Genomic DNA, 22,588 nt, shown 5'->3' with positions numbered 1-22,588 from the left:
TGCCTGAGGTGATCGAGTCAGATAGGGGTACCCATTTTACTGGAGAAATATTCCAGAATGTTATGAAAATGTTGGGAGTAGAAAACCAGTTTCACACTCCGTATCACCCACAGAGTTCAGGTAAAGTGGAAAGATTAAATGGAACAATAAAATTAAAAATCCAGAAGGCCATGGCAGAAACAGGAAAGCCTTGGACCGAGTGTCTACCACTTGCCCTGTATTCCATCCGAAACGCCCCAAGGGGGAAGGCTAAGCTGTCACCACATGAGATTCTTTTTGGTAGAGCAGCAAATTTGGGTTGTTATTTTCCACAACAACTGATGTTGAATACTGAGACTTTAACTGCTTATGTACAAGAATTACAAAAACGTTTAACTAAAGTGCATTCGCAAGTTTTTGCTTCCCTTCCAGATCCAGAAAATCTCGAAGGAGGCCACAAGTTGGAACCTGGTGATCAAATCTACGTGAAAAGACACACCAGAAAGACTCTGGAACCGAGATTTGACGGACCTTTCCAAGTCCTGTTAACAACTCCAACAGCAGTCAAGCTTGAAGGAAAGGCATCATGGATACATGCAAGCCATTGCAAAAAAGCAGTATAAGACTCATGATATTGATGTTAATAATGTTAACCTCAACGGAGGCATGGGAAAGATTGAATTCTCTAGCCCCTTTGAACAATAGATTCGTACAACATCATAGAAAATTAGTGTATGATTTGTTAAATAATACGCAACCCCTGGCAGATTGTTGGATCTGTACCCATTCACCAGTATCAGCCACAAGTATACCTTTTCTAGCAGTTCCCGTGTCAGCTGAAGAAATATTCGCTTGGCCTAATTGTTCAGACAACCTGGCCAACAACCAACCTGGCAATACTAGACTATGGAATACTACAATCGCCATACCAGATGTGGGATAAATTAGTTAGAGCCACGGATTATCTAGATGACCAGATTTGGGATATATTGGACATATTAAATACAATCAGCTTATAATAGTCACTAACCAACATACCCTGGTATTGGATTACCTAACTGCCTCACAAGGGGGTATGTGTCAAATCATCGGACCCACCTGCTGTCATTATATAGACCCGAATAGTACTATGAGTATGAGATTTAAATTAGAAGACGTACAACGACTCAGGGATCAGTATGACAAAGACAATGACCAAAATAAGGATAGCTGGTGGTCAGATACCTTTTCTTTTCTTAACCCGGCCAATTGGTTCAGGGGGATCGGTGGGTGGGTTACCGGGATTATGCAAAGCCTAATACATACAGTTATAGTTATTGTAATTATATATGTATTATTCAAGTTGTACTCAAGGGTATCTCGGTATGCACAAATAAATTTTGTGTAATAGATGCGAGAATATAAAGGTTTTTTTTTTGTAATATCACAAAAAGAATGACTAAAATAATCGTCTATATGACAAGGTTTTGAATGGAATATGTCAAAGGGGGGATTGTGAAGAGCGGAACAAAAATGGTTACCTCAATGAACCAAAAAGAATTTGTGATCAATATTGACCTGTCCATTCAAGGACATTTTAGCTATAGTGTGAAATCCTATTTTTTGTTTGTGAAACTGCCACTTAGGCGAAACTGTACTGTTTTGTTTGTTGTGAAACTATCACATAGCCGAAACTGTTTTTTTTGTCTTCTCTTTTCTCTCTTTGTTTAAACAAGCAAAACTTGTATAACCACTGAAACTACCTGTACAACTATATAAAGAGGGGATAGCACCTTGAAGGCAGGCGTGCTTTCAGAGGCTTCCCAGTGATATACTATACGAGACGTGTCTTGTGTATTATTTCTGGTGATTCCCCACTTCCAAAGGCTGCTCCGACTGAGTGTGGTCCCGACACCACCAAGAGTCATTGCCGCTTTTTGATGAGGCAGAACACTGCACAGGAGAGCAGAAAAATGCCAGCTCTCCTGTCTGAAGGAGATTCTGCAGCTGGTAGAACAGTGGAGTCTCCCCCTGCACTGTAGGGTGCAGGCTTTAATGACCTGAGGAGCTTCTTCCGGGTTGCAGTTTGATGCACGCTGGGATTGGCTCAGGCACGCTGGGTCCTAGTGCCCACCGTGCATTTCTCTGACACCTCCTGGTCCTGCCTCACTGACTGCAGACTTGGTAAGTGGCATGTCATGGTCACTGAGGGGGTGAATGTGAGAATTTGGGGATATTGTGAGGGGCGACAGGGCATTAGGGGGTGAATGTGAGAGGATGAGGGTATTGTGAGGGCTGAAGTGGGGGATGGGAGACAGGGCACTGGGGGGCTGATTATTACACGGTTTTGTTAGGAGAATATATGCAATCTATTACATGTAATATTTGCTGTCTGGGGGATAGAGATGGGACGGTCGGGGGCTTTTGATACTCACCAGCTGGGTGTTTTACAAGTATTAGTATAGCAAGCCCCCCTATAGTAACCACGAGCTGCATCATATTGAAAGAGATTCTGCTTCCCCTCCCCCGGGACGTATATGACCCATTAATATGGGCATATAGGTAATAGAAATGTTACACTATTAATGGTCTTGATGCTGAGAAATGTTATATTCTGTCTTTATGTTAATGATTTATGTTCCAAGCGTGCGGTTCATGGAACAAATTCCTGCCTTCATCATAATACTACCCCCCTCCCATGTACGTCAGTTACGGCCCCAGAATCCTGCACTCACTCAGAAATACATACCTCATCCTCCCTTCTGTGGGCACAGCATTCAGGGATCTTCTGCACAGGCGCCAGCGACCTCCACTCCAGTGACCTCCGCTGTGCACGCCGATTAGGTGCTCTCCCCACTTCCTCCCTGCACAGTCATTACCATGTACATATGGTTCCTAGTGGTGACTGTGCAAGGAGTAAGTGTCATGTCGGACGCTGTTCAGACCAGGTCGTTCGACAGACAGCGGTAATTCCGCTTTTGACCACTATTTGCTCATTGGGGTCTGCTAGTTTTTATCTAGCTGTTCCGGGGTTAATTTACCTTATCCTCGGATTGGAAGCTGGGCCATGCCCATTGCCTTTAAATAGTTCTCCTGATCATTGGGCGTCGCCGATTATAGCTTCTGTCTTGTGCGTTGTTATCTCGGTCTGGAGTGGAGAGCTGGTTGTTGGAGATTCGTTGCTGGTGGTGTATTTTCCTTAGTCTTATTTACTCCTTCCTATATTTGTATTTATTTTGCCCTGCACATTTAAAGTGTATTCCTGAGTGACTGCGGCGTGGTGTATATTTTCCTTTATCCTTGTCTGTGCTAACTGTGGGTATTGGTGTATTACCTCTTCACTGGGTGGTGGGCGGAGGTTTTAGCCTAGGGTTGAAACAGGAGACAGGGTGAGGTTCGAGGCCTGGACATGCACACCATCAGTGTAAACTCCAGGTAGAGGGTCAGTCAGGATTTCCCTAGTCTGAGGGAAATTGCAGGGGCCCGGGTTATTAGCTCTCGCTCACCTAGTCTCCCCGTGACAGTAAGTGGGGAGAGCATATTATCGGCGCGCACGCCAAAGGTCATCTTAAAGCAAACCTGCCAGAAGGATTTTGCTATTTAACCTACAGGCACTATCAGTGTGGCAGTATTATACGGATTAAAATGATACCTGGGGTGTAGAAATCAGTCTTGTGTAATCAGTGTTAGACTTTTTCAGTTAAGATATGCCCATGCTCCGGGGCAGGACTGTAGGCAGAGCCTTATCTTCCTGCTCTAAGCCAGAGAAAGAAAAGAGAGACCTGCCCCTTGGCTGTTTCATTATAGTCTTCTTTACTGATAACTGCAGTGCAACCCTGAATGCTCCAGATGGATGAAGTAGTGGATCGCCACCATAGCCCAACAAGGCTGTCGTCAACAAGGCTGTGCCAGAATCATGTTTTGGGCCGGACTCATCGAGGAAAAAGCTGTTAAGTTCCTTTATGGTCGGTGAAGATGTGAAAATGGCCTCAACAAAGAATGTAGTTTCTCACTGACCAATTTCTTCCATGGTATAAAAAGAACTAAGCCATCTATAATAAAAAAATCTTCATGCATGACAATGCCCCATCTCATACTACAAAGAATACCTCTGCATCATCGGCTGCTATGGGCATACAGGAGAGACAAACATTGTGTCGCCACCATGCTTCCCCGACCTCAACCCTATTGAGAACCTTTGGAGTATCCTCAAGTAAAAGTTCCATAACAGTGGGAGGCAGATCACATCAAAACAGCAGCTCTGGGAGGCTATTCTGACATCCTGCAAAGAAATAAAAGCAGAAACTATCCCAAAACTCACAAGTTCAGATGCAAAAACTGGGGTGATGTCAAAGAAGGGGTCCTATATTAGCATGTAACTTGTCTGCTAAGATTTTTTTTTCATTGAAAAAAAGCCTGGGATGGATTTGTGCATCGAAATAAAAATCTGAAATTTTCCAACACGTGAGTACCGGGACGTGGCTTCTTTCACTTTGATTGAAAAAGCATTTGAGATCAGTAAATGTGACATCTTAATGCTGCAAATTCATCAAATGACCATTTTCAGTTCTTTACAACCTATAAAATGTTTGGAAAGTCTGTTGTGCATAATAATTTGGAACTGCGCAGTTTGATGTTTTTTAGTTTTGAAAAAAATACTGTTATCATTGGGAGGTTTGTCCAATAACATTTCATTTATACACTAATTTTACACTAACTGGTGATGATTTGAACATTATACTGACTCATTTGCATAAACTATTTTGGAAAATCAGAGAATAGCAGCATTTGTATAATTTGGAAGGTGGTGTAATGGGATATTTCCATATAAATAGTTTTTGCTCGCAGCCCTTTAAAAAATATTGAACTTGTATAATATCATTTCTATGTTGTCCTGTTCTACAAATCTGCCAACGTCAGCAGTATACTGCTCTTTGGTTGGGTTATTCCGCACATGCCATTTCCTTTGACAGTGGCTGGAATTGGGAGTAACAAAATAGCTCCATGTCCAGGGCCGGCCCGAGAGATTACGGCGCCCTAGGCGAAACTATTTTGGTGCGCCCCTACTACTTTTAACATACCTCACAACTTTTGAAGATGGGAAAGAGGGCCAAAGTTTGCGGCGCGTGAAGCGCACCACGGCAAATTTTAGGCCAAGCCTCTGTCCACACCCATTCATAACTAGCCACACCCATATCCACATCCCAACCACACCCATTTAGCACTGCTGATCACACTGTTTCATAAAGAATAATTGTAAACAAAAAAATATGGCCACACATGATGCTCCATACTGTATAATGGCCACACATGATGCTCCATACTGTATAATGGCCACACATGATGCTCCATATTGTATAATGGCCACACGATGCTCCATACTGTATATTGGCCGCACATGATACTTCGTACCGTATAATGGCCACACATAGCTACTCCTACACACGCGGCAGCGCTCCGTACACACGCGCTCCGCTCCATACACCTTGTACACATGCGGCTCCGCTCCGTACACCTCGTACACATTTAGCTCCGCTCCATACACCTCATACACACACGACTCCGCTCCGTACACCTCATACACACAGCTCCGCTCCGTACACCTCACACACACAGCTCCGCTCCGTACACCTCACACACACGGTTCCTCTCCATACACCTTATACACATTCAGCTCCGCTCCATACACCTTTTGCCTTTTGAAAAGATTTTTTATAATTTTTTCTATTTTTTCTCTGGCGCCCCTTAGGGTCGGCGCCCTAGGCGGCCGCCTAGTTCGCCTATACGTTCGGGCCGGCCCTGTCCATGTCCAACCGTCTTTACGCAGCACTAAAGTTGTTTATTGCACAGCTACAAGACATGCGCACTTCTGAAGTACTGCCGATCAGGAAAGTTTCCTACACTGCCATAGCTACTTTCTTTAGTAGTACTGAGAGCATAATCAGGCCAACGGCACGATCATCACATGTCATCGTAAAGCTGCTGGCCAGCCAAGAAGTTCTGTACTGTTTGCATAACTAGCTGGTGCAGACAGGAAAAATCTGCCAAAAAAAGGTAAACCTTTGAGCTGGGACAACCCCTTTGTCTTAAAACTAAAATTTAAAATAAATGAAACCTTAAATTAAAAAATCAGAGTCTGGAGAGTGCTTCCATCAACACAAATAAAACACAAGGTTCTTAACATTCTTTAATTTAAAGCTAGAATATCAAGACAGTCATACAAAATAAGAAAACAATAATTACACAATTTACAAAAAAACAAAAAAAAACAAAAAAAATACTATTTTTTTTTTTAACAATTGTGCCAAAATCTGAATCATTTATAAATCCAAAACTACTATATGCTGTATGTTTAACCAAATGGGAAACAATATCTGAGTTTAGGATTCAGGGCTTGTACAGATGCCGACACTGGATACTTGTACAGGTAACACATTGATTTGGTGTTTAATAGAACTTAATAGACGTTGTCCAGTGAAAAAAAAAGGTTATCACTCAGAAGGATAGCTAACAACTTGCCGATTGGTGGACTTGCACCGATCGGCAAATCCAGCAACTCTTATCCCTGTTACAAATTGGTCCAGTAGGTTGGCCATTTATCTGCTGCTCCATTCATTCTCTATTGGGATGCTGTAAAAAGCCACTCTTCAACAACAAAGAGAATGAAAGGAGCGCAGCTCACACATGACACATGTCACTCAGTTCTAACTGGGATAAAAGTTCCCCATTTTGCCATTTAGGTAGGGGCCATGCAGGCTCCAGTGGTCAAACACCCACAGATCAATAAACTACAACACATCCAATGTATAGGAAACTATTTTTCACTGGACAACCCCTTTAAAGTTACTGCATGATTAAGCATACCACTCAGAAGTGTTATGCTATTGGGATCAACACTCTAAAGTCCCTTCTAAAACCGATATGGAATCACGTCAATGTGGCCTATGCCGACAGCCAAGGCAAAATACACAAGCCTGTATGTATAGAATAATGTTCTGTATTCTTGTGTGCTGTGTTATACTTTGATCAGAATTCAGAACATGTTTGTCTTATGGAACAGGTTGTTTTTTTCTACAAATTCCCCCATTTATTTTTTGGAAACTGGAGCGAGTAATGTGTTACTGGCCAAACTTGACATTGTGTTTTTTGGTATGTTAAAGATACTTGTGGAAAGATGAATTTGGTAAAGTCCATCATGTCACACCTCTCTATGAATGTTGCACACTACAAATTCAACACATTATTGCGATTTGCTACAAAGACGCTCTACAGGCAGCAGTTCACATAAAAACCAATGGATGGTAACATACAGCGTAAACATCTCCTGACAAACTATTGCAAAGTAACCTTGTGCCACTCATCTCAGAACATGTTAAGCCAAAAGGTAAGGAAGGGCACATTCTGTTTGATCAAAAGGGTATTTTGAGTGAATTTAATCTTAAATTGTTTCTTTGGGTGCTTGTTAACAAAGTTGGCTGTAGCAAGAACAAGAATGGCTCTCCGTTTGCTTTCTAGTTCCTGTATTATGTTGGTCCACGACACAATCCGTGCCATCAGAAAGGGGTACAAGTACACAAACGTTAAGCTTGCCATATAGACTAATGTTGGCCGCACTCACCGATATGGACAGGTTTGGCCAACACTTATGTATATGGGATCGGCTTCCAACTGATTGGGGAGAAATCGACGAGGGCATGATCAATTTCGGCCCGCCAATTGATTTGTTCTCCCGGAGGTAAGCCGCCGGCAGAGATGTCTGTCAGCAGCTTTATCATTACGGAACACAGAAACACCAAGCCAATTAAGCTCTCCTGTGTGTATGCGAAATGGACAAGATGGCCGTCAGCAGCTCTCCTGATGGCTAGGTCAATTGGTCTCTCCTGTGTATGGGAGGAAGCAGCCAAGATGGCCGTCAGCGGCTCTCCTGATGGCTAGGTCAATTGGTCTCTCCTGTGTATGGGAGGAAGCAGCCAAGATGGCTGTCAGTGGCTTCGTTTTAGAACACAGGTGCGCTAGGCCAAACGATCTCTCTTTGGTATGAGAGATTGCCGAGATGGCTGTTGGCTGAACAATCGGCCAAAGCATTATTCTACAGACAGCCATCTAATGCGTATGGGGGTCTTTAGTCTATTTACTTATAGGAATGGATTTAAAACCGGAAACTGAAATCCCTTCCTGTTCTCATTTGAACAAACTTTATTTACAAAGACACACTGCATTTGAGTTTACTTCTAGTAACAGTATCTAAGCAGCAATTTAGGCTTACACAGCATATTCTTTGCAATTTACTTATAGGCCATTGTCGTATTAGAAAGTCAATGGCCAAAACTTGTACTAATTCAAACATTTAAAACCGCACTCAAAATATAGATGAATAATTTTAAAGTGAAGACCCAGACCTGCTGAGCCTATAATTATTTAACAAACCCTACTTTACAAATATTACCATGTTGTTTTGTTATTTTATTTTTTTTTCAGCATTTTCAAAACATTCCAGAACACAATGAAAATCAATTTCTTACGTAATGCTTCATATATATCTTTTGAAAAAAAAAATCTAAAAATTTGGAAATACCATTTTTGTTTTGCTTAAAAGTACTCAAATGATTTCTATTCTAGACTATAAAGAAAATTTTTATATCTATGCTTAAAAGTTTTAGCTCCCCCCCCCCCCCAATAAAAAAAAAAAAAAGGTTTAAAAGAAGATTTCCTGCTTATACACAGTAGAGGCGCCCATCGTATAGCCAAGCTGCTTACAAGTAACATCCCTGAGGCACTGCCTCTCGAAAGCTGACCTATATAGCATATTATTGCTAGTTATGAATAGCTTCCAAATCTCTCACCGACTAATAGACAAAACGGACATGTTAATCGCTATGATGAGACCCCCTATACTACCTTGGCGGAGGCTCCAACGTGTTCAATTCAATGTTAATTCATTGAGAATACCCCTTGGTATGTCTGGTAGTCTCATCAGATACCGCCAACAAGGTGGGCATGACAAATCACTTGTAAAAAACAGGGAAGATTCTCATTACTGATAGTGCAACTCCAAAAATGGCCGCCTCCTCGGTGTGCATATTAGAGATCCACTTTAACTACAGTAGACATGTTGATTTTTTTTCTTTTTTCAATTTTAACTTTTTTTTTGTCGTTAAATACAATCTTATCAAGCTTAATGCAAAAATCAGGCATATAATCAAGCAATCACAATGCCTCTGAACCCGAAATTGAAACAAGTAGTACAGAAAACCTTCCCCACATGGTAATTCTTAAAGGGAAAGGCAGCAAGTTATTTTACAATTAACATAACAGACCACAAAATGTAAGACACAATATATATATATATTTTTTAAAGCAAGATTTAAGACGATTTAACAAAAGTACAAATATATAAATGTCAAGTGACAGGAAAATCAATACAAGCATCTTTTTATGTATTTACTTCCGCGGTTGCATTAAATTGTGCAGGGTTGGTATATAGCTTTGGAAACAAAGCAGAATGATTGACGGGTAACTGCTGATATTGGGTTAGACTTTGTTCGATATGGTTGCCGCATTCCAAATTAGTAGCAAAAAAGGATGTTAGAAAAGCAAAATACGTTGGCCGGGCTACAGCATAACCCCAGATTTTATCATAAAGATCATGTTGTTTCTTAGAAATAATGAGTTAGGTTGAAATTGTCAATCTATAGAAAGTAAAAGGCTCGAAGGGCAGAAATATAGGTCAGTAGGCTGGTGAGATATAACATTTTTTTTCTTCATTGCCTCTAAAGTGAACTTCGTACTGGCAGCGCAGAAAAGCTAAACTAATTGCACAATAGGCTTTTAATGATCTAATAAATTTAAGAATGTCTAGTGTAGGACTGGGTCATTGTATAAACTAAAGCCTGCGTCTGAGACGCTCCTTGCCATAAATTGAAAATGAAAAGTCAGCAACATGACTCAAGCATTCAAGATGCCTGCATTTATGTAGCACAGGAGAAAGGTAACACATGGCAAAGGCATAACAAGGGATCACTGTTGGGTGTCTCTGATCTTTATATACATATATATGGAGCATATTAATTACATGAGTAATGTAACTGTGCAGTTAAGAAGTATTTACCTGGCCATTACTCCTATGGCTCAAATAATACTGGCATCGTGATTGCCAGGCATTATTTGAAATAATATGCATTTGAAATGTTGTAATTACCCATTTTGACCAGTAGGGGGCAAACATCTTATTGCACATTATAGACTGGTAATTTCATGGGTTTTCCACTACATTGATGTTGATAACCTATCCTTAGGAGCGGAGTTTTTCTGCAGTACTCAAGAGGTGGAACTAAACCACGTGACGGAGCTAGCAGCTGATCGGTGGGGGGCCAATCCTAAAGATAGATTATCAAGATCAGCGTACCCCTTTAAATGGTTTGTCTCGAAATCACAACTTAGTGTGATCACTGGAGATTCCCCCACTCATAACAACAACTGGTATCACCGAAGAAAATAGCCGAGTGCTGCACTCAACTATGTTGGTCAGTCTCGTACACAAGCAATCGAGCTGCTGTGCGCATGCATGAACGTCATCCTATTCAAGAACGGAATTTGGGACTCCGTTCTCGTAATTAGGGAGGTTCCCAGCAGTTAAGCCCCCCAGCGATCAGTAATGTATTACCTCTCCTGTGGATTAGGGATTAGTAGTGATTGTGGGGCAGCCCCTTAAATGCCATTATGCCATCTATCTAATAACTTATCACTTGCTGAATTCCCACTACATTCTAACCAGTTCAGCAGCGGCTTATTAGCACTGCCAAAATAAGTCTTCAGCCAAATAGATGAACGCTCACATTATACATGCACGTACTGCTACAAAGCTTCAAATACCATAAACCGAGTGGTATAGTTCATCTTCTGAATCTATACAGCCCATATATGTTCTGCAGCCCAATAGTCCCTGGTAAGGGAAGTCTTATTGTTTGTATTCCATACACCAAAACAGATGCAGCAAGTTGTGTACTAAAAGCTCGCCTGAATCTACCTGCGTACATAACCGCATCACTATGACACTTTAATGGCCCCTGGTACAAACTATGGGGTCTTAGACATTAATTGGATACAAATCAAATGGATCTCTGGATTGTCCCAGCTGCCACCATGCCAACCTGTAGGACACTGGTGATATTGCTGTAGCGGAAAGGTCACTAAAAGTAGTCTGCATCTTTATTAAATAATAAAGTAACTCTTAAATAAATAATTCTGCTTTAATTTGTTGCATATCTGTACAAAATAAAAGAAAGAATCGGCTATGCACTGTAAAACCTATATTTCTGATTAGTAATTAGCAGGTAGATATCCTAACTCAGGTATTAGCATCCAGCTTGTGGGGGAAAGCGGAAAAAAGGCAGTTCTTTCCATAAAAGAAAATGTGACAAAGCACACAATGCATTATGAATAACTGATACATACAGTACTACATTGGGAGAAAAGAAAATAGCTTTACTGCCGTGTCCTAAAAACGATTATGCACCCTTTTGTAAAGCAACAAGTCTGCTCATTCAGGGCTGCAGAAGGTTGGAGATGCAAACTATGATTTTTAATGTTTAAACATTAAAAATCATATACCCAGACAAGGATAAACTTTTTTTTTTGCTGATTATGGGTCCAGACAGCCTAAAAGACTTGAGACAACACAGAAGAGTGAGATATGTCTATAAAGAGCGTACAAACTGCTTTACCTGGGTCAAGGCACTTTGCCATCACAACTCTGGCCTGAAAACTAGAAAGTGATCCAAAGCAAAATAAATCTAAAATTTATAGCACTAAAATAAAAGGCACGCTAAAAAAAATAAAATGATCCTAAAAGATATTTGTAAGAAGACAGAGCGAACAGAACCCTGCATAATGGGCAACTAACCGAGCCGATGACAATAAACAATCAGAACTCAACCGTTTACATCCTATTAAGTCTTTATATAAGTAATAAAAATAATGTCTCTTTAACTGAAGCAAGGAAAGGGAAAATGAGGCAAGCGGCTTCACTTGATCTGTGGGGCTGATCTATCATTGCTGATGGTTTTTCTAAGCCTTACTCCACGCCTTATCATTGAGAGCATATCGTTCTGGTGTACGACCGCCTCATCATTGTTGATGCTGGTGGGTTCTGCTTCACTTGGGTTTGGAGCAGCCGTAGCCGGTGTTGGTGTGCTATCTATTGGTCCCGCACTGTTCACAAATACTTTCTGTGGGCTCAAGGGCATCGGATTAATCCCTTGAGAATAAGAAAAGGATTGCTTAGGTATAAAGGCACAATATGTTGTTTGCACGGCATTGAGGCTTTGAGCTGATGAACACAACCCTGGCCTTATCTGGGCAAGATCTGATCTTTGAGCCTGTGTGTAAGAGAAATCTTTGTTGTTCGTCCTCTCACCAAAGGGATTTATGGGAGCATCTGGTAAAGTTGGGGTCTTAACAGGCACAACAGGAGTTCGGATGGGTATTGGAACGCCACTGATTGTACCTCTCCTTATTGTTGGCTTGTTGGAAGGTTTCCTTTTTATGGTGGCGACATAAGATGATCTTACAAGTGGGTCGGGCTCAGCTAAAAGACTGACGGTCGATGCAGGCCTCTTGGCTTGAAACATTCGCCTGTAATTCTGGCTTATGTCACTGTTTCTGGGAATCGTAGATGACTTGTCAAAATCCAATTGATCGCTTTCTTCTTGTTCTCCATGCAGCGAGATGTAATCATAATCTGCAACTAAAGATAACAGTGTACATTAAATAAGGAAAAACACAGAAAAAGAAGATCAATACCACTTACAATGATGGAACAGGCAGAACAACCTGCCATATCAATATTGGTACCTGATCAACAGGTGGTGTATTCTAAAGTAAACGGAGCAGGATACTCTTTGCCAACAAAATTATAGATCATATATAACTTGTAATTTATTCATTTAAATCTCTGTTCTTTCTAAGCTTAGGAGTACAATGGGTGGTCTTATCAGTGACTGACAGCTCTCGCTATATGCACCATCACTAAATAGGACCCCCCACTGGACTCCTAAATCTAGAGCAGGGATTTAAATTCATAAAATACATGTTTTATTGAAGCGGATATCACTTAAACTACGTATAGATTTCCTTAACTCCAAGTGCTCTCCATCTGCGTTCTTAGCACATAGATAACATGATTGGTTCCCTGTTAGGGTACCGTCTCACATTGGCACTTTGATCGCTGTGATACGATATCGCTGTGTCTGACACGCAGCGGCGATCAGGGACCCCGCTGAGAATCGTACGTCGTAGCAGATAGTTTGAAACTTTATTTCGTCGCTGGATCTCCCGCTGTCATCGCTGCATCGGTGTGTGTGACACCGATCCAGCAATGCGTTCGCTTGTAACCAGGGTAAACATCGGGTTACTAAGCGCAGGGCCGCGCTTAGTAACCCGATGTTTACCCTGGTTACCATCGTAAATGTAAAAAAAAATGTAAAAAAAAACCAAACAGTACATACTTACATTCCGGTGTCCGTCAGGTCCCTGGCCGTCTGCTTCCCTGCACTGACTGTGAGCGCCGGCCGTAAAGTGAAAGCACAGCACAGCGGTGACGTCACCGCTCTGCTTTGGCCGGCGCTTACACAGGATGCAGGAGGAGTGCAGGGAAGCGGACGCAGGCACCGGAATGTGAGTATGTGTTTTTTTCATTTTACGTTTACGCTGGTAACCAGGGTAAACATCGGGTTACTAAGCGCGGCCCTGCGCTTAGTAACCCGATGTTTACCCTGGTTACCCGGGGACTTCGGCATCGTTGGTCGCTGGAGAGCTGTCTGTGTGACAGCTCTCCAGCGACCACACAACGACTTACCAACGATCACGGCCAGGTCGTATCGCTGGTCGTGATCGTTGGTAAATCGTTTTGTGTAAGGGTACCCTAAGCATCAAATATAATTACTTTATATTAATGTAAAATTATTGCATCTCTTAAAGAGCCTCTCTTCCTAAAAAATACAACTTTCTATATGCCCTCAAGAGCATTCCTAGTAATTATATTTGTGACCCAGAGCTGCCCCTCCTACTGTATCTGCAGACAGGGAGTTACAATGCTCCATTAATCATGGAGTTAGAATTTACAGTGCCCTTCCCTCCATGTTAGACAGTCTTCTATATATTTAAGAAGTAGGAAGAGCCACATGGACTGGACAGCCGGGACGGCACACTGTCTCCATGCAGAGTTCCATTCATTTTGATTGAGTCAGTCTGTATTGCAATAAACATGCATGTAAAACTGAGTTAAGCTTGCATGTTTATGGCCAAGGCTGGAAGACTTTTCACTGTGAGCACTCTTATGTATATGGACAATACACAAATTATTTTGGTACCTTAAGGGGGCTGTCAAGTGAAAACAAGTTATACAGGGCATATGGTGACTTCCTGATCGGCGGGTGTCCCACCACTGTGACATGCACCTATCAGCATATCCCCATTAGGTCTTTTTTCAACCTATGTAACAAAATGGCATGGCAGGTAGAACTGCTGCACCACTTGGAGCAGGGGCTCGACAGTCCCATAGAAAATAAATGGAGCACAGGTCATACATGTGCACTGATGCTCCGTTCTAATGGAGATAAAAGTTCCCCGTTCTGCCGATCAATGAGGGTCCAAGCAGTTGCCCCCCACTGATCAAATTATCAGCTATCCTGTGGATAGGAGACAGAGGCGTTACTGGGAAAATCAAGTTAGGTTAAGCTGTCTTTGCATTTTTACCCCGGAAACAACAATAAATCCGCAAAGCTAAAAGCAGCAGAAAAAGTGTATAACAAATCTGTGGAGGCAAAATGTCAGATGAATGCGCTCTTGCATTTCATCCATAGTCCAAGATTAAAACACAAATAAAGACGACACATAGGATGGATCATAATACTAGGTAAAATCTAGTATTGACAAAGTCACAACACAGGGAGAACACCAGAGACTGGATTTCCAGTGAAAGACTGAAGGCAGAAAACTGCATAAGAAGAAAGGATTCACGTACACAGATACTTGTACACTATGAGCACACCACAGTATACGTGACGTCAATTAATTGTTTCAATGCCAATAGCAATGCACTGGGGAATTAGCCTGCACCTCGGAAAGTGTTATATCAAAGAATGTCACCCAGCAATGAAAACTTCTATGTCCTTAGAATGTAGGGCTATGCTGGAAGACGTATGGGAGAGCTGAACACAACGTTGTAGCACATGACAGGCACAACACCACAATAGAAAGGAATGGAGCAGCCCCGTCCAATCTAATGAAAAAGATTCTTACCAAATAGAGAGGGGTCCTTCTTTAAGGCTGTGGAAAGAATGCACATATGTTGAGACGCCAAGGAACTTGTGAAGTTGATGCTTAAAACATGCTAAGTGTCACGCTCCTCCCATTCAATGACAAAGCCTGAATGCTAATACTACTCCAGATTGCTTGAGGCAACGAGAAAACTTTTTCTTTACCAAATTTAAATATATATATTAATCTCTAATAGTTAAGCGGTTTTCTAATAAGAACAAGAGTCAATATCTGTCTTCACGGATTTTGTACATGGACAGGGACTGGATCATCTGGGTAGACTGGCACATCGTTGCTGCAGAACAGTGAATATAGTTGGGGTCCATTGGGTTCTTTTATGATATTTTTCCATTTTTAGCTATTTTTTTTATCTCAGAAAACTTCCTTATTTTAGTCAGGGACATGGTGGCAAAGTATAAAGCCATATAATGGAGTCAAGATGAATGCCAGTTATTTCCATTGATGTTTGACTTTCTAAAACTTTGAGATATTTAGAGTGATAGAGAGCTGTGAAATATATGGATGCATATAGAGAAAAAGAAGTATTATAGAGTGGAGTGATGGCGGACAACAAATTGTGGCTGGCCAGCAAGCACTTGCGTATTTTAAAAATGGAGGAAGTTTAGATGTTGTCAGGATGTCAATCAACATCCTGTGACAGTCCCCAAGTAGCTCAACCTAAATTTCCAAAGTGTATAGTTACTAATGCAATTCTGTAATATAATGTATATTTTATAAATGGAGGTAGTTTTTGTGCAGTTATGATGTCCTTCAGCATACTGTTACGGCCCCTCAGATCTCTCCATAAAAGGGACCTAATTCCAAGTATAACATCAATCATATGGATGACAGGGATTGCCAGGGATTTGACTCTTGCATCAGAATATGCATTTGGGCCTTCATTCATTCATTTACTAGGCTATGTTTAGGAGAAGCAATATGACTACTTCCACTGTGTGACCACGTGACAAAAGTTTCCAGTTACTGATAAAGTGCATGGTTTACCTACACAAAAATACAGTCAGGTGCACAAGATATGCAACATGTAACATAAAAAAACCCACCATGAGAGGGAATGGTGTCATCGGAGCATGAAGGGGTCGTTGTCTGTGTGCTGTACCCACTGGAGCAGTGCAGAGAATCGCGGCTGAGCTGGATTTCTGAGTTCAGGCCTTGACTTAGAGCCAAAGCTAAATGATCGCGTGCAAGTTTTGGCTGCAATTGAAAAACAAAACATTAACACCAATAATCACATACTTATTTTCTGTGCCATTATCTGACTCAATCTGGTTTCACTGATGTTCCTCAGGGCAAGGTACATCATCCTTCGTCTGTCTGAAATCATACGCATGTGTTTTGTTGTCTAGTGCTGGCATATGTCCAATGAAGTAGGGTTTACTGGTAGAAAGACAATCAATCAAGCCAGATTAGTCAAATTAAGGCACCATCATCTTTATGTCTAAAGGTACCGTCACACTAAACGATATCGCTAGCGATCCGTGACGTTGCAGCGTCCTGGCTAGCGATATCGTTGTGTTTGACACGCAGCAGCGATCAGGATCCTGCTGTGATATCGCTGGTCGTTGAACAAAGTTCAGAACTTTATTTGGTCGTCAGACCGGCGTGTATCGTCGTGTTTGACACCAAAAGCAACGATACCAGCGATGTTTTACACTGGTAACCAGGGTAAACATCGGGTTACTAAGCGCAGGGCCGCGCTTAGTAACCCGATGTTTACCCTGGTTACCAGTGTAAAATGTAAAAAAAACAAACTACATACTCACCTTCGCTTCCCACACTGACTGAGCGCCGTAAAGTGAAAGTGAAAGTACAGCACAGCGGTGACGTCACCGCTCTGCTGTTAGGGCCGGCGCTCAGTCAGTGCAGGAAGCGGACGCCGGGGGACGCGAATGTAAGTATGTACTGTTTGTTTTTTTTTCATTTTACGCTGGTAACCAGGGTAAACATCGGGTTACTAAGCGCGGCCCTGCGCTTAGTAACCCGATGTTTACCCTGGTTACCCGGGGACCTCGGCATCGTTGGTCGCTGGAGAGCGGTCTGTGTGACAGCTCTCCAGCGACCAAACAGAGACGCTGCAGCGATCGGCATCGTTGTCTGTATCGCTGCAGCGTCGCTTAGTGTGACGGTACCTTAACCCCAATGGTCTCATCTCTATGACTGAAAGGGTGATTAATAAACAATAGAGTGCAGGGATTAAAGTTCAAGCCTATCTAACAGCTAGTGGTGGTTTGAAGGGAAAAAAACTTTTGACAAATTCCCTTTGTGTTGGTGTTGAGTAATGAAGACATCTCCTATCACACAAGGGGGACCCCACTTGTGACCTGCTTCTATGAGCCACAATGGAGAGATGCTCTTGTATCATCTACGTATATCATAACAGATCTGTAACCTCCTTCAAATTATAATAATCACTAGATAAAATACTAACACTGAATGTATATTTAATTACGTGTACATTTTCCCAATAAAGCCAAATGAAGATAAATGCAGAGAACGATCACAATTATCAAGCTAAAGTGTGATAAATTATCTCAGTATACTTTTAAAGTAAATATTCTACACAGTGGACCCAATGTCATCCACTTTAGGAGAATTGGACTTTGTTGCATTTTTTTTTTTTAAATCACATTTTTCATTGCTTTGTAATCCATATATCACATTGTGTAATGGCAACTGGTGAAGTATTGTGAAGTATTGAAAACGTGCCTTAGCCATGACTTGTGGTGGTGGAGCCTTGAATCCATCGTTGGTCAGGTTTGATTTCAAAGTGCCATTCTCTCCACTGGGTCCACTAATGGGAGATATCTGTTGATTGCTGTTCATCAATTTGGGATCCTGTAAGTAGAAGGGTAAGCCATTGACTCCAAGGATCACAGGCTTGAAATGAACTTCTGATTTGTGATTGCCTACATAAAGAAACTCCTGTCCTGCATATAATATGTGAACTACTGTCCTATACATGGCTTTTTAGACAAAGGGCAGCAACCACAAAGAACTTGGGGAGTAACTGAACAGGATAACCACCAGTTCTGGATACATGCACTACTACACGAGTTTGAAAGAATCACTTGCATAATTCCAGACTTTTCTAAAATTATAATCGAACCTCTTGATTTTGGGATTTTTGATAGTAGTGAGGAAAACCCCTATTTTAAAGCAGCACCCCAGGACTTTTTCACTTCTATATTGCAGTCTATACTATTATTAATTCAAATACTAAAACTGGGGAAACAAAAATCACAAATAGGGTCTTATTTGATAGTCAGGTGGTATAAAATATCATAGGTACGTTCACCTGATCCGATTGTGAGTCACAACTTCTAAAGAAGTAAGTAAAGGCTGCAGCAGGACCACCAAGGGGATACATTGCAATAAAAGAGGAATATGGTGGTTAAGAGTCCAGGCTTCCCCCAGTTCAAAGATCAGATCACACACAAAGGTAAAGCATGAATGCGGTTTATTTGTTCATCGCGTTTCAAGGTTTTCAAATCTCTTCGTCAGGACCAAAGCACAATGAACTTTCGTGTGTAATCGTATCTTTGAACCTTGGGTAGCGGGATCTCTGAAAAACCATATTCCTCATTTATTACAACATATACTATTATTAAAGGATAATGCAGAGGCTTTTGACTATGTCTTGTGTATATCTGTTTTAGTTGAATGAGCCATTTTAGTTGTCTGCCATGTTGATTTCTTCTTTTGTTCCAATATGGTTCCCTTAATGCAGTCTATATTTCCCAGGATGCTGCAGGTTTTCCAGCACGGGCAGAGTGGCATCACTGCACCTCCTCTAAATTGCTCCATGTATTCTATTTTATGTAGCTTCAGCCTGTCTTTCCTGCCTCCTGCTTGTAATTGGTCTTTCACCCTCAGCTCTTACAAGCAAGAGGCAGGGAAAACAGACCAAAACTGCATTTCCTTGGCTACGGAGTAGATTCTGCACAAAGTACACACAGATAGGCAGTGAGAGACATGGAAGTTTAAAAGGGTGGTCCAAAAGCAAAGTAAGTTAGCTTCTAACTCCCTATTTAGTCCAATAATAATCTAAGCTATTGTTTTTTTATATACTCGCTTAAAAAAATCTCTACCCTTCCCTAACTACACTGTCTAACAACTATTGTTTTTTTTTCTATTTCTAGTCTGATAACGATTTGTTTCAGTATCACCAGTGGATGCGGAGATACTCAGGTGAAGTGTCATTGACACTGCCGCAGCCTCTGCCTCCTCCCTAAAACGAAGCGTCATCAGTGACACTTGTTTGAGGGTCTGTACTGTCCCATCTCTGTCCCCCCTGTGTGTAGTGCTGTCCCCACTCAGTCCCTGCAGTGTCCCCCCTGTGCAGAACGCTCACTCTGTTGTCGGCTTATGAATAGTAATAAGTCAGCAACAGAATGGTGTCACTATACCAGGAAGTGCAGGAGACCAGTGCCGCCCCCTCAGATGACATTACTGGTCTCTGCCGGGTATAGTGACATCGCTCTGTTGACGGCTAATTACTATTCCTAAGACAACAGAGCAGATGCACAGGGGTGACACTCAGGGACAGTACAACCTCTGAAATGAGTGTCATTGATGACATTTTGTTTCAAGGAGGAAGCAGGGGCTGCTGCAGTGACTGCAGCCTCTGCCCCGAGACTTCCGTTGAATATCCCAGCATCCACTGGTGATACTCAAATGAATAGTCATCAGACCGGAAATAGAAAAAAACCCACAATAACTGTTAAGAGAGTGTAGTTAGGGAATGGTAAGGACGTTTTAAAGCAAGAATATAAGAAAATAGCTTAGATTATGGAACTAAATAGATAGGGAGTTGGTAGCAAAATGAATTTGCTTTGGACCACCCCTTTAACTACTCATTGCAAGGACTCACCCACTATATAACTGCTCTTATAAAGTAAAAAAATATATTTTCATCTGCATTGGTGGACATACAGGGAAACAAGGAAGGTGAAGCCGAGCGTGGAGGTGTCAAGAGGAATTTGATAGTGGGTGATGTCATCATGTTAATAGGAAGTCATTGACTAGCCACCTAGAAAACCTAAAAAGAACCCTGAGAGCTACCAAAGGGCAACCCCCGTCAGCCAATACATGTAAACCGACTAGCCACCTGTCTGCATAGGAGAGCAGGTACTGAACTGGTAGTCAGTAGTGATAAGCGAATATACTCGTTACTCGAGATTTCTCGAGCACGCTCGGGTGTCCTCCGGGTATTTGTAAGTACTCGGAGATTTAGTTTTCATCGCCGCAGCTGAATGATTTACATCTGATAGCCAGCATAAGTACATGTGGGGGTTGCCTGGTTGCTAGGGAATCCCCACATGTAATCAAGCAGGCTAGTAAGATTTAAATCATTCAGCTGCGGCGATGAAAACTAAATCTCCGAGCACTAAAAAATACTCGGAGGACACCCGAGCGTGCTCGGGAAATCTCGAGTACCGAGTATATTCGCTCATCAGTAGTAGTCAGGATTGATATCACCCGACACCTGCCCATAAGAAAGGGTTCAAAGTGTCTGGATGAAACAGCTGGGATAAAATAAACAGCTCAACTATGGCTGATAAGAAATTTGCACGCAAATAATTTCCTGCAGTACTGCTTAACAAGGCTATACCATACATCTTAGGGTTCTTCTCATTTTCCCATATCATAACCTTTCTGGTCTGGAGAAACTCAAAGCAAGTCATCAATCCAGAAACATCATTGATTGGGTTACTTCCACCATGTATCTATATTATCCCGAGGTTTCCTCGCTGATGGAATAAACTGTATTTTTGATGGGTATTTAACATCAGCAGCATTACAAACACTATGAGAACCAGGAAAGTCTTTAGTTCAAGGAGCAAATGTCAAGAGGGACTTCAATGTGAAGTACTTCCTCTTCTGCTTGCTTCTATGCTTAGCAGAAAAGGCGTGGGTTGGCAGCTACTGACGCAGTAAGGGGAAGTTTCTTTCTGGTGAAGTACCATTAAGGATACTTCAAGCAGTCAATAAAGAGATTCATCTTTTATCAAGTGCCCCAGGTCCAACATCAATGTATGTATGGGTTGGATGTGTGGCACATTACAAAGAGCACAGTCACTTCTGCAAGTCGTCGTGTCCTGTGAATATGCGATCCCCATGTGTGCAGTGTTAGAGGTACCGTCACCGGGCAGACTACTTAGAATTTCATTATCCTTAGGACAGGTCACCAATTTATCATCAGTGGGAAGACTTTCTTATGGAGCCACCCCACCGACCAACAGACCAAGAGGGCAGCAGAATTCACAGGCGCATTAGAGCTCCTTTTCGTACAGAGGAAAAAGAACAAGGAGAGGGTACATCGCGGTGTTAGGCAATTCAGTTAAGGTGTTAAAATGTTTCACTTGAAACCATTGCTTCTTCGTTCCACTGATTATTGGAGCCCATCAAAAAGGAATTGTGGCCCTAGTTCAGGCCATTAATTCAATAACCCGAAAAACCTCTGAACCTTTTTCCTCTGAACGAAAAGCAGCTCTAATGCTCCTGTTCCCTCTGGCAATCAGTGAAGGAGGTCTCCGCTCCATCACTAATACCATGGCCTAAGAAGATTAAAAAATGTAGGACACCAGTGTTCTCATTACCTGGAACAGCGTCTCCAGCATTATGGTGGAAGATGGACGAATATGAAGGGTTTCCATTGAGCTCGAGATGGAGTCCATGGACGGGACATGCCTTATTGATCCATGTAGATAACTGGTGTTGACAAATGAAAGAATTACATTTTTCAAAGATTTCAAAGATACTTGTCACTTGCACTTTCTCTGTGTTGGGCCATTTAAACATGCAAATTGCTTCAATAAAGGGGTTTTCCAGGACTGAAATATTGATGGAATGTCCTTGATATCAGACCAGTGGGAGTATGAGACCCCCTACATCAGCTGAATACTTCGCCAGCAGTGGCCAAATATAAGTGATGCATGAGGAATACCGTGGTTTGCTCTATGGCTGCTGCGTTCCTCTCTATACATTGCTTATATCTGGCTGCTTGGTCGGGGTTCCAGGTGCCGGACCCCACCAATCTCATATCCTACCCTAAGGACCGGCCATCAATATGTCACTCCCAGTTAGCCCCTTTAAATGTCATGAATTTAGCTTTTATTATACACTAAAAAACAAGAGAAAAAAAGAGTGCAATTTTACACAGATATTTCCTCAGTGAAAACCACGAATGAGTGGAAAGTGGTATATACCCAGCTTGATAGCTTTGTAATATGCATCAGGAGCATACATATTACATACAGCAGGGTATGAACGGTGACAAACATCAATTGTG

At 41.8% G+C, this 22,588-nt stretch overlaps 1 protein-coding gene and 1 long non-coding RNA gene across 3 annotated transcripts in view; one reads left to right on the top strand and one right to left on the bottom strand.

The window, feature by feature from the left end:
- Positions 1 to 6,137: 6,137 nt before the first annotated feature.
- LOC143765446 (uncharacterized) lies at positions 6,138 to 8,630 on the top strand. The gene is made up of 2 exons (XR_013213392.1): positions 6,138 to 7,823; positions 7,894 to 8,630. It is a non-coding gene; the product is annotated as an uncharacterized LOC143765446 (long non-coding RNA).
- Positions 8,631 to 9,108: 478 nt separating this feature from the next.
- Positions 9,109 to 22,588, bottom strand: part of LOC143765443 (protein MTSS 1-like) — a 159,593-nt gene continuing 146,113 nt past the window's right edge. Inside the window, exons 10-14 of one of the 2 annotated variants that reach the window (XM_077252110.1) lie at positions 21,897 to 22,008; positions 18,004 to 18,132; positions 16,341 to 16,491; positions 15,259 to 15,285; positions 9,109 to 12,703 (exon numbers count right to left, since the gene is read on the bottom strand). In XM_077252110.1, the coding sequence (XP_077108225.1) occupies positions 11,982 to 12,703; positions 15,259 to 15,285; positions 16,341 to 16,491; positions 18,004 to 18,132; positions 21,897 to 22,008 (1,141 nt within the window). In that variant the 3' untranslated portion in view covers positions 9,109 to 11,981. The remainder of the gene's footprint in view (positions 12,704 to 15,258; positions 15,286 to 16,340; positions 16,492 to 18,003; positions 18,133 to 21,896; positions 22,009 to 22,588) is intronic. The other variant, XM_077252111.1, reaches the window with a different exon arrangement.

Source organism: Ranitomeya variabilis, chromosome 4 (assembly GCF_051348905.1).
Source record: "Ranitomeya variabilis isolate aRanVar5 chromosome 4, aRanVar5.hap1, whole genome shotgun sequence".
Lineage (NCBI taxonomy): Eukaryota > Metazoa > Chordata > Amphibia > Anura > Dendrobatidae > Ranitomeya > Ranitomeya variabilis.
Note: the sequence above shows the minus strand (reverse complement) of the source record. Positions and strands in the feature narration are given on the sequence as shown.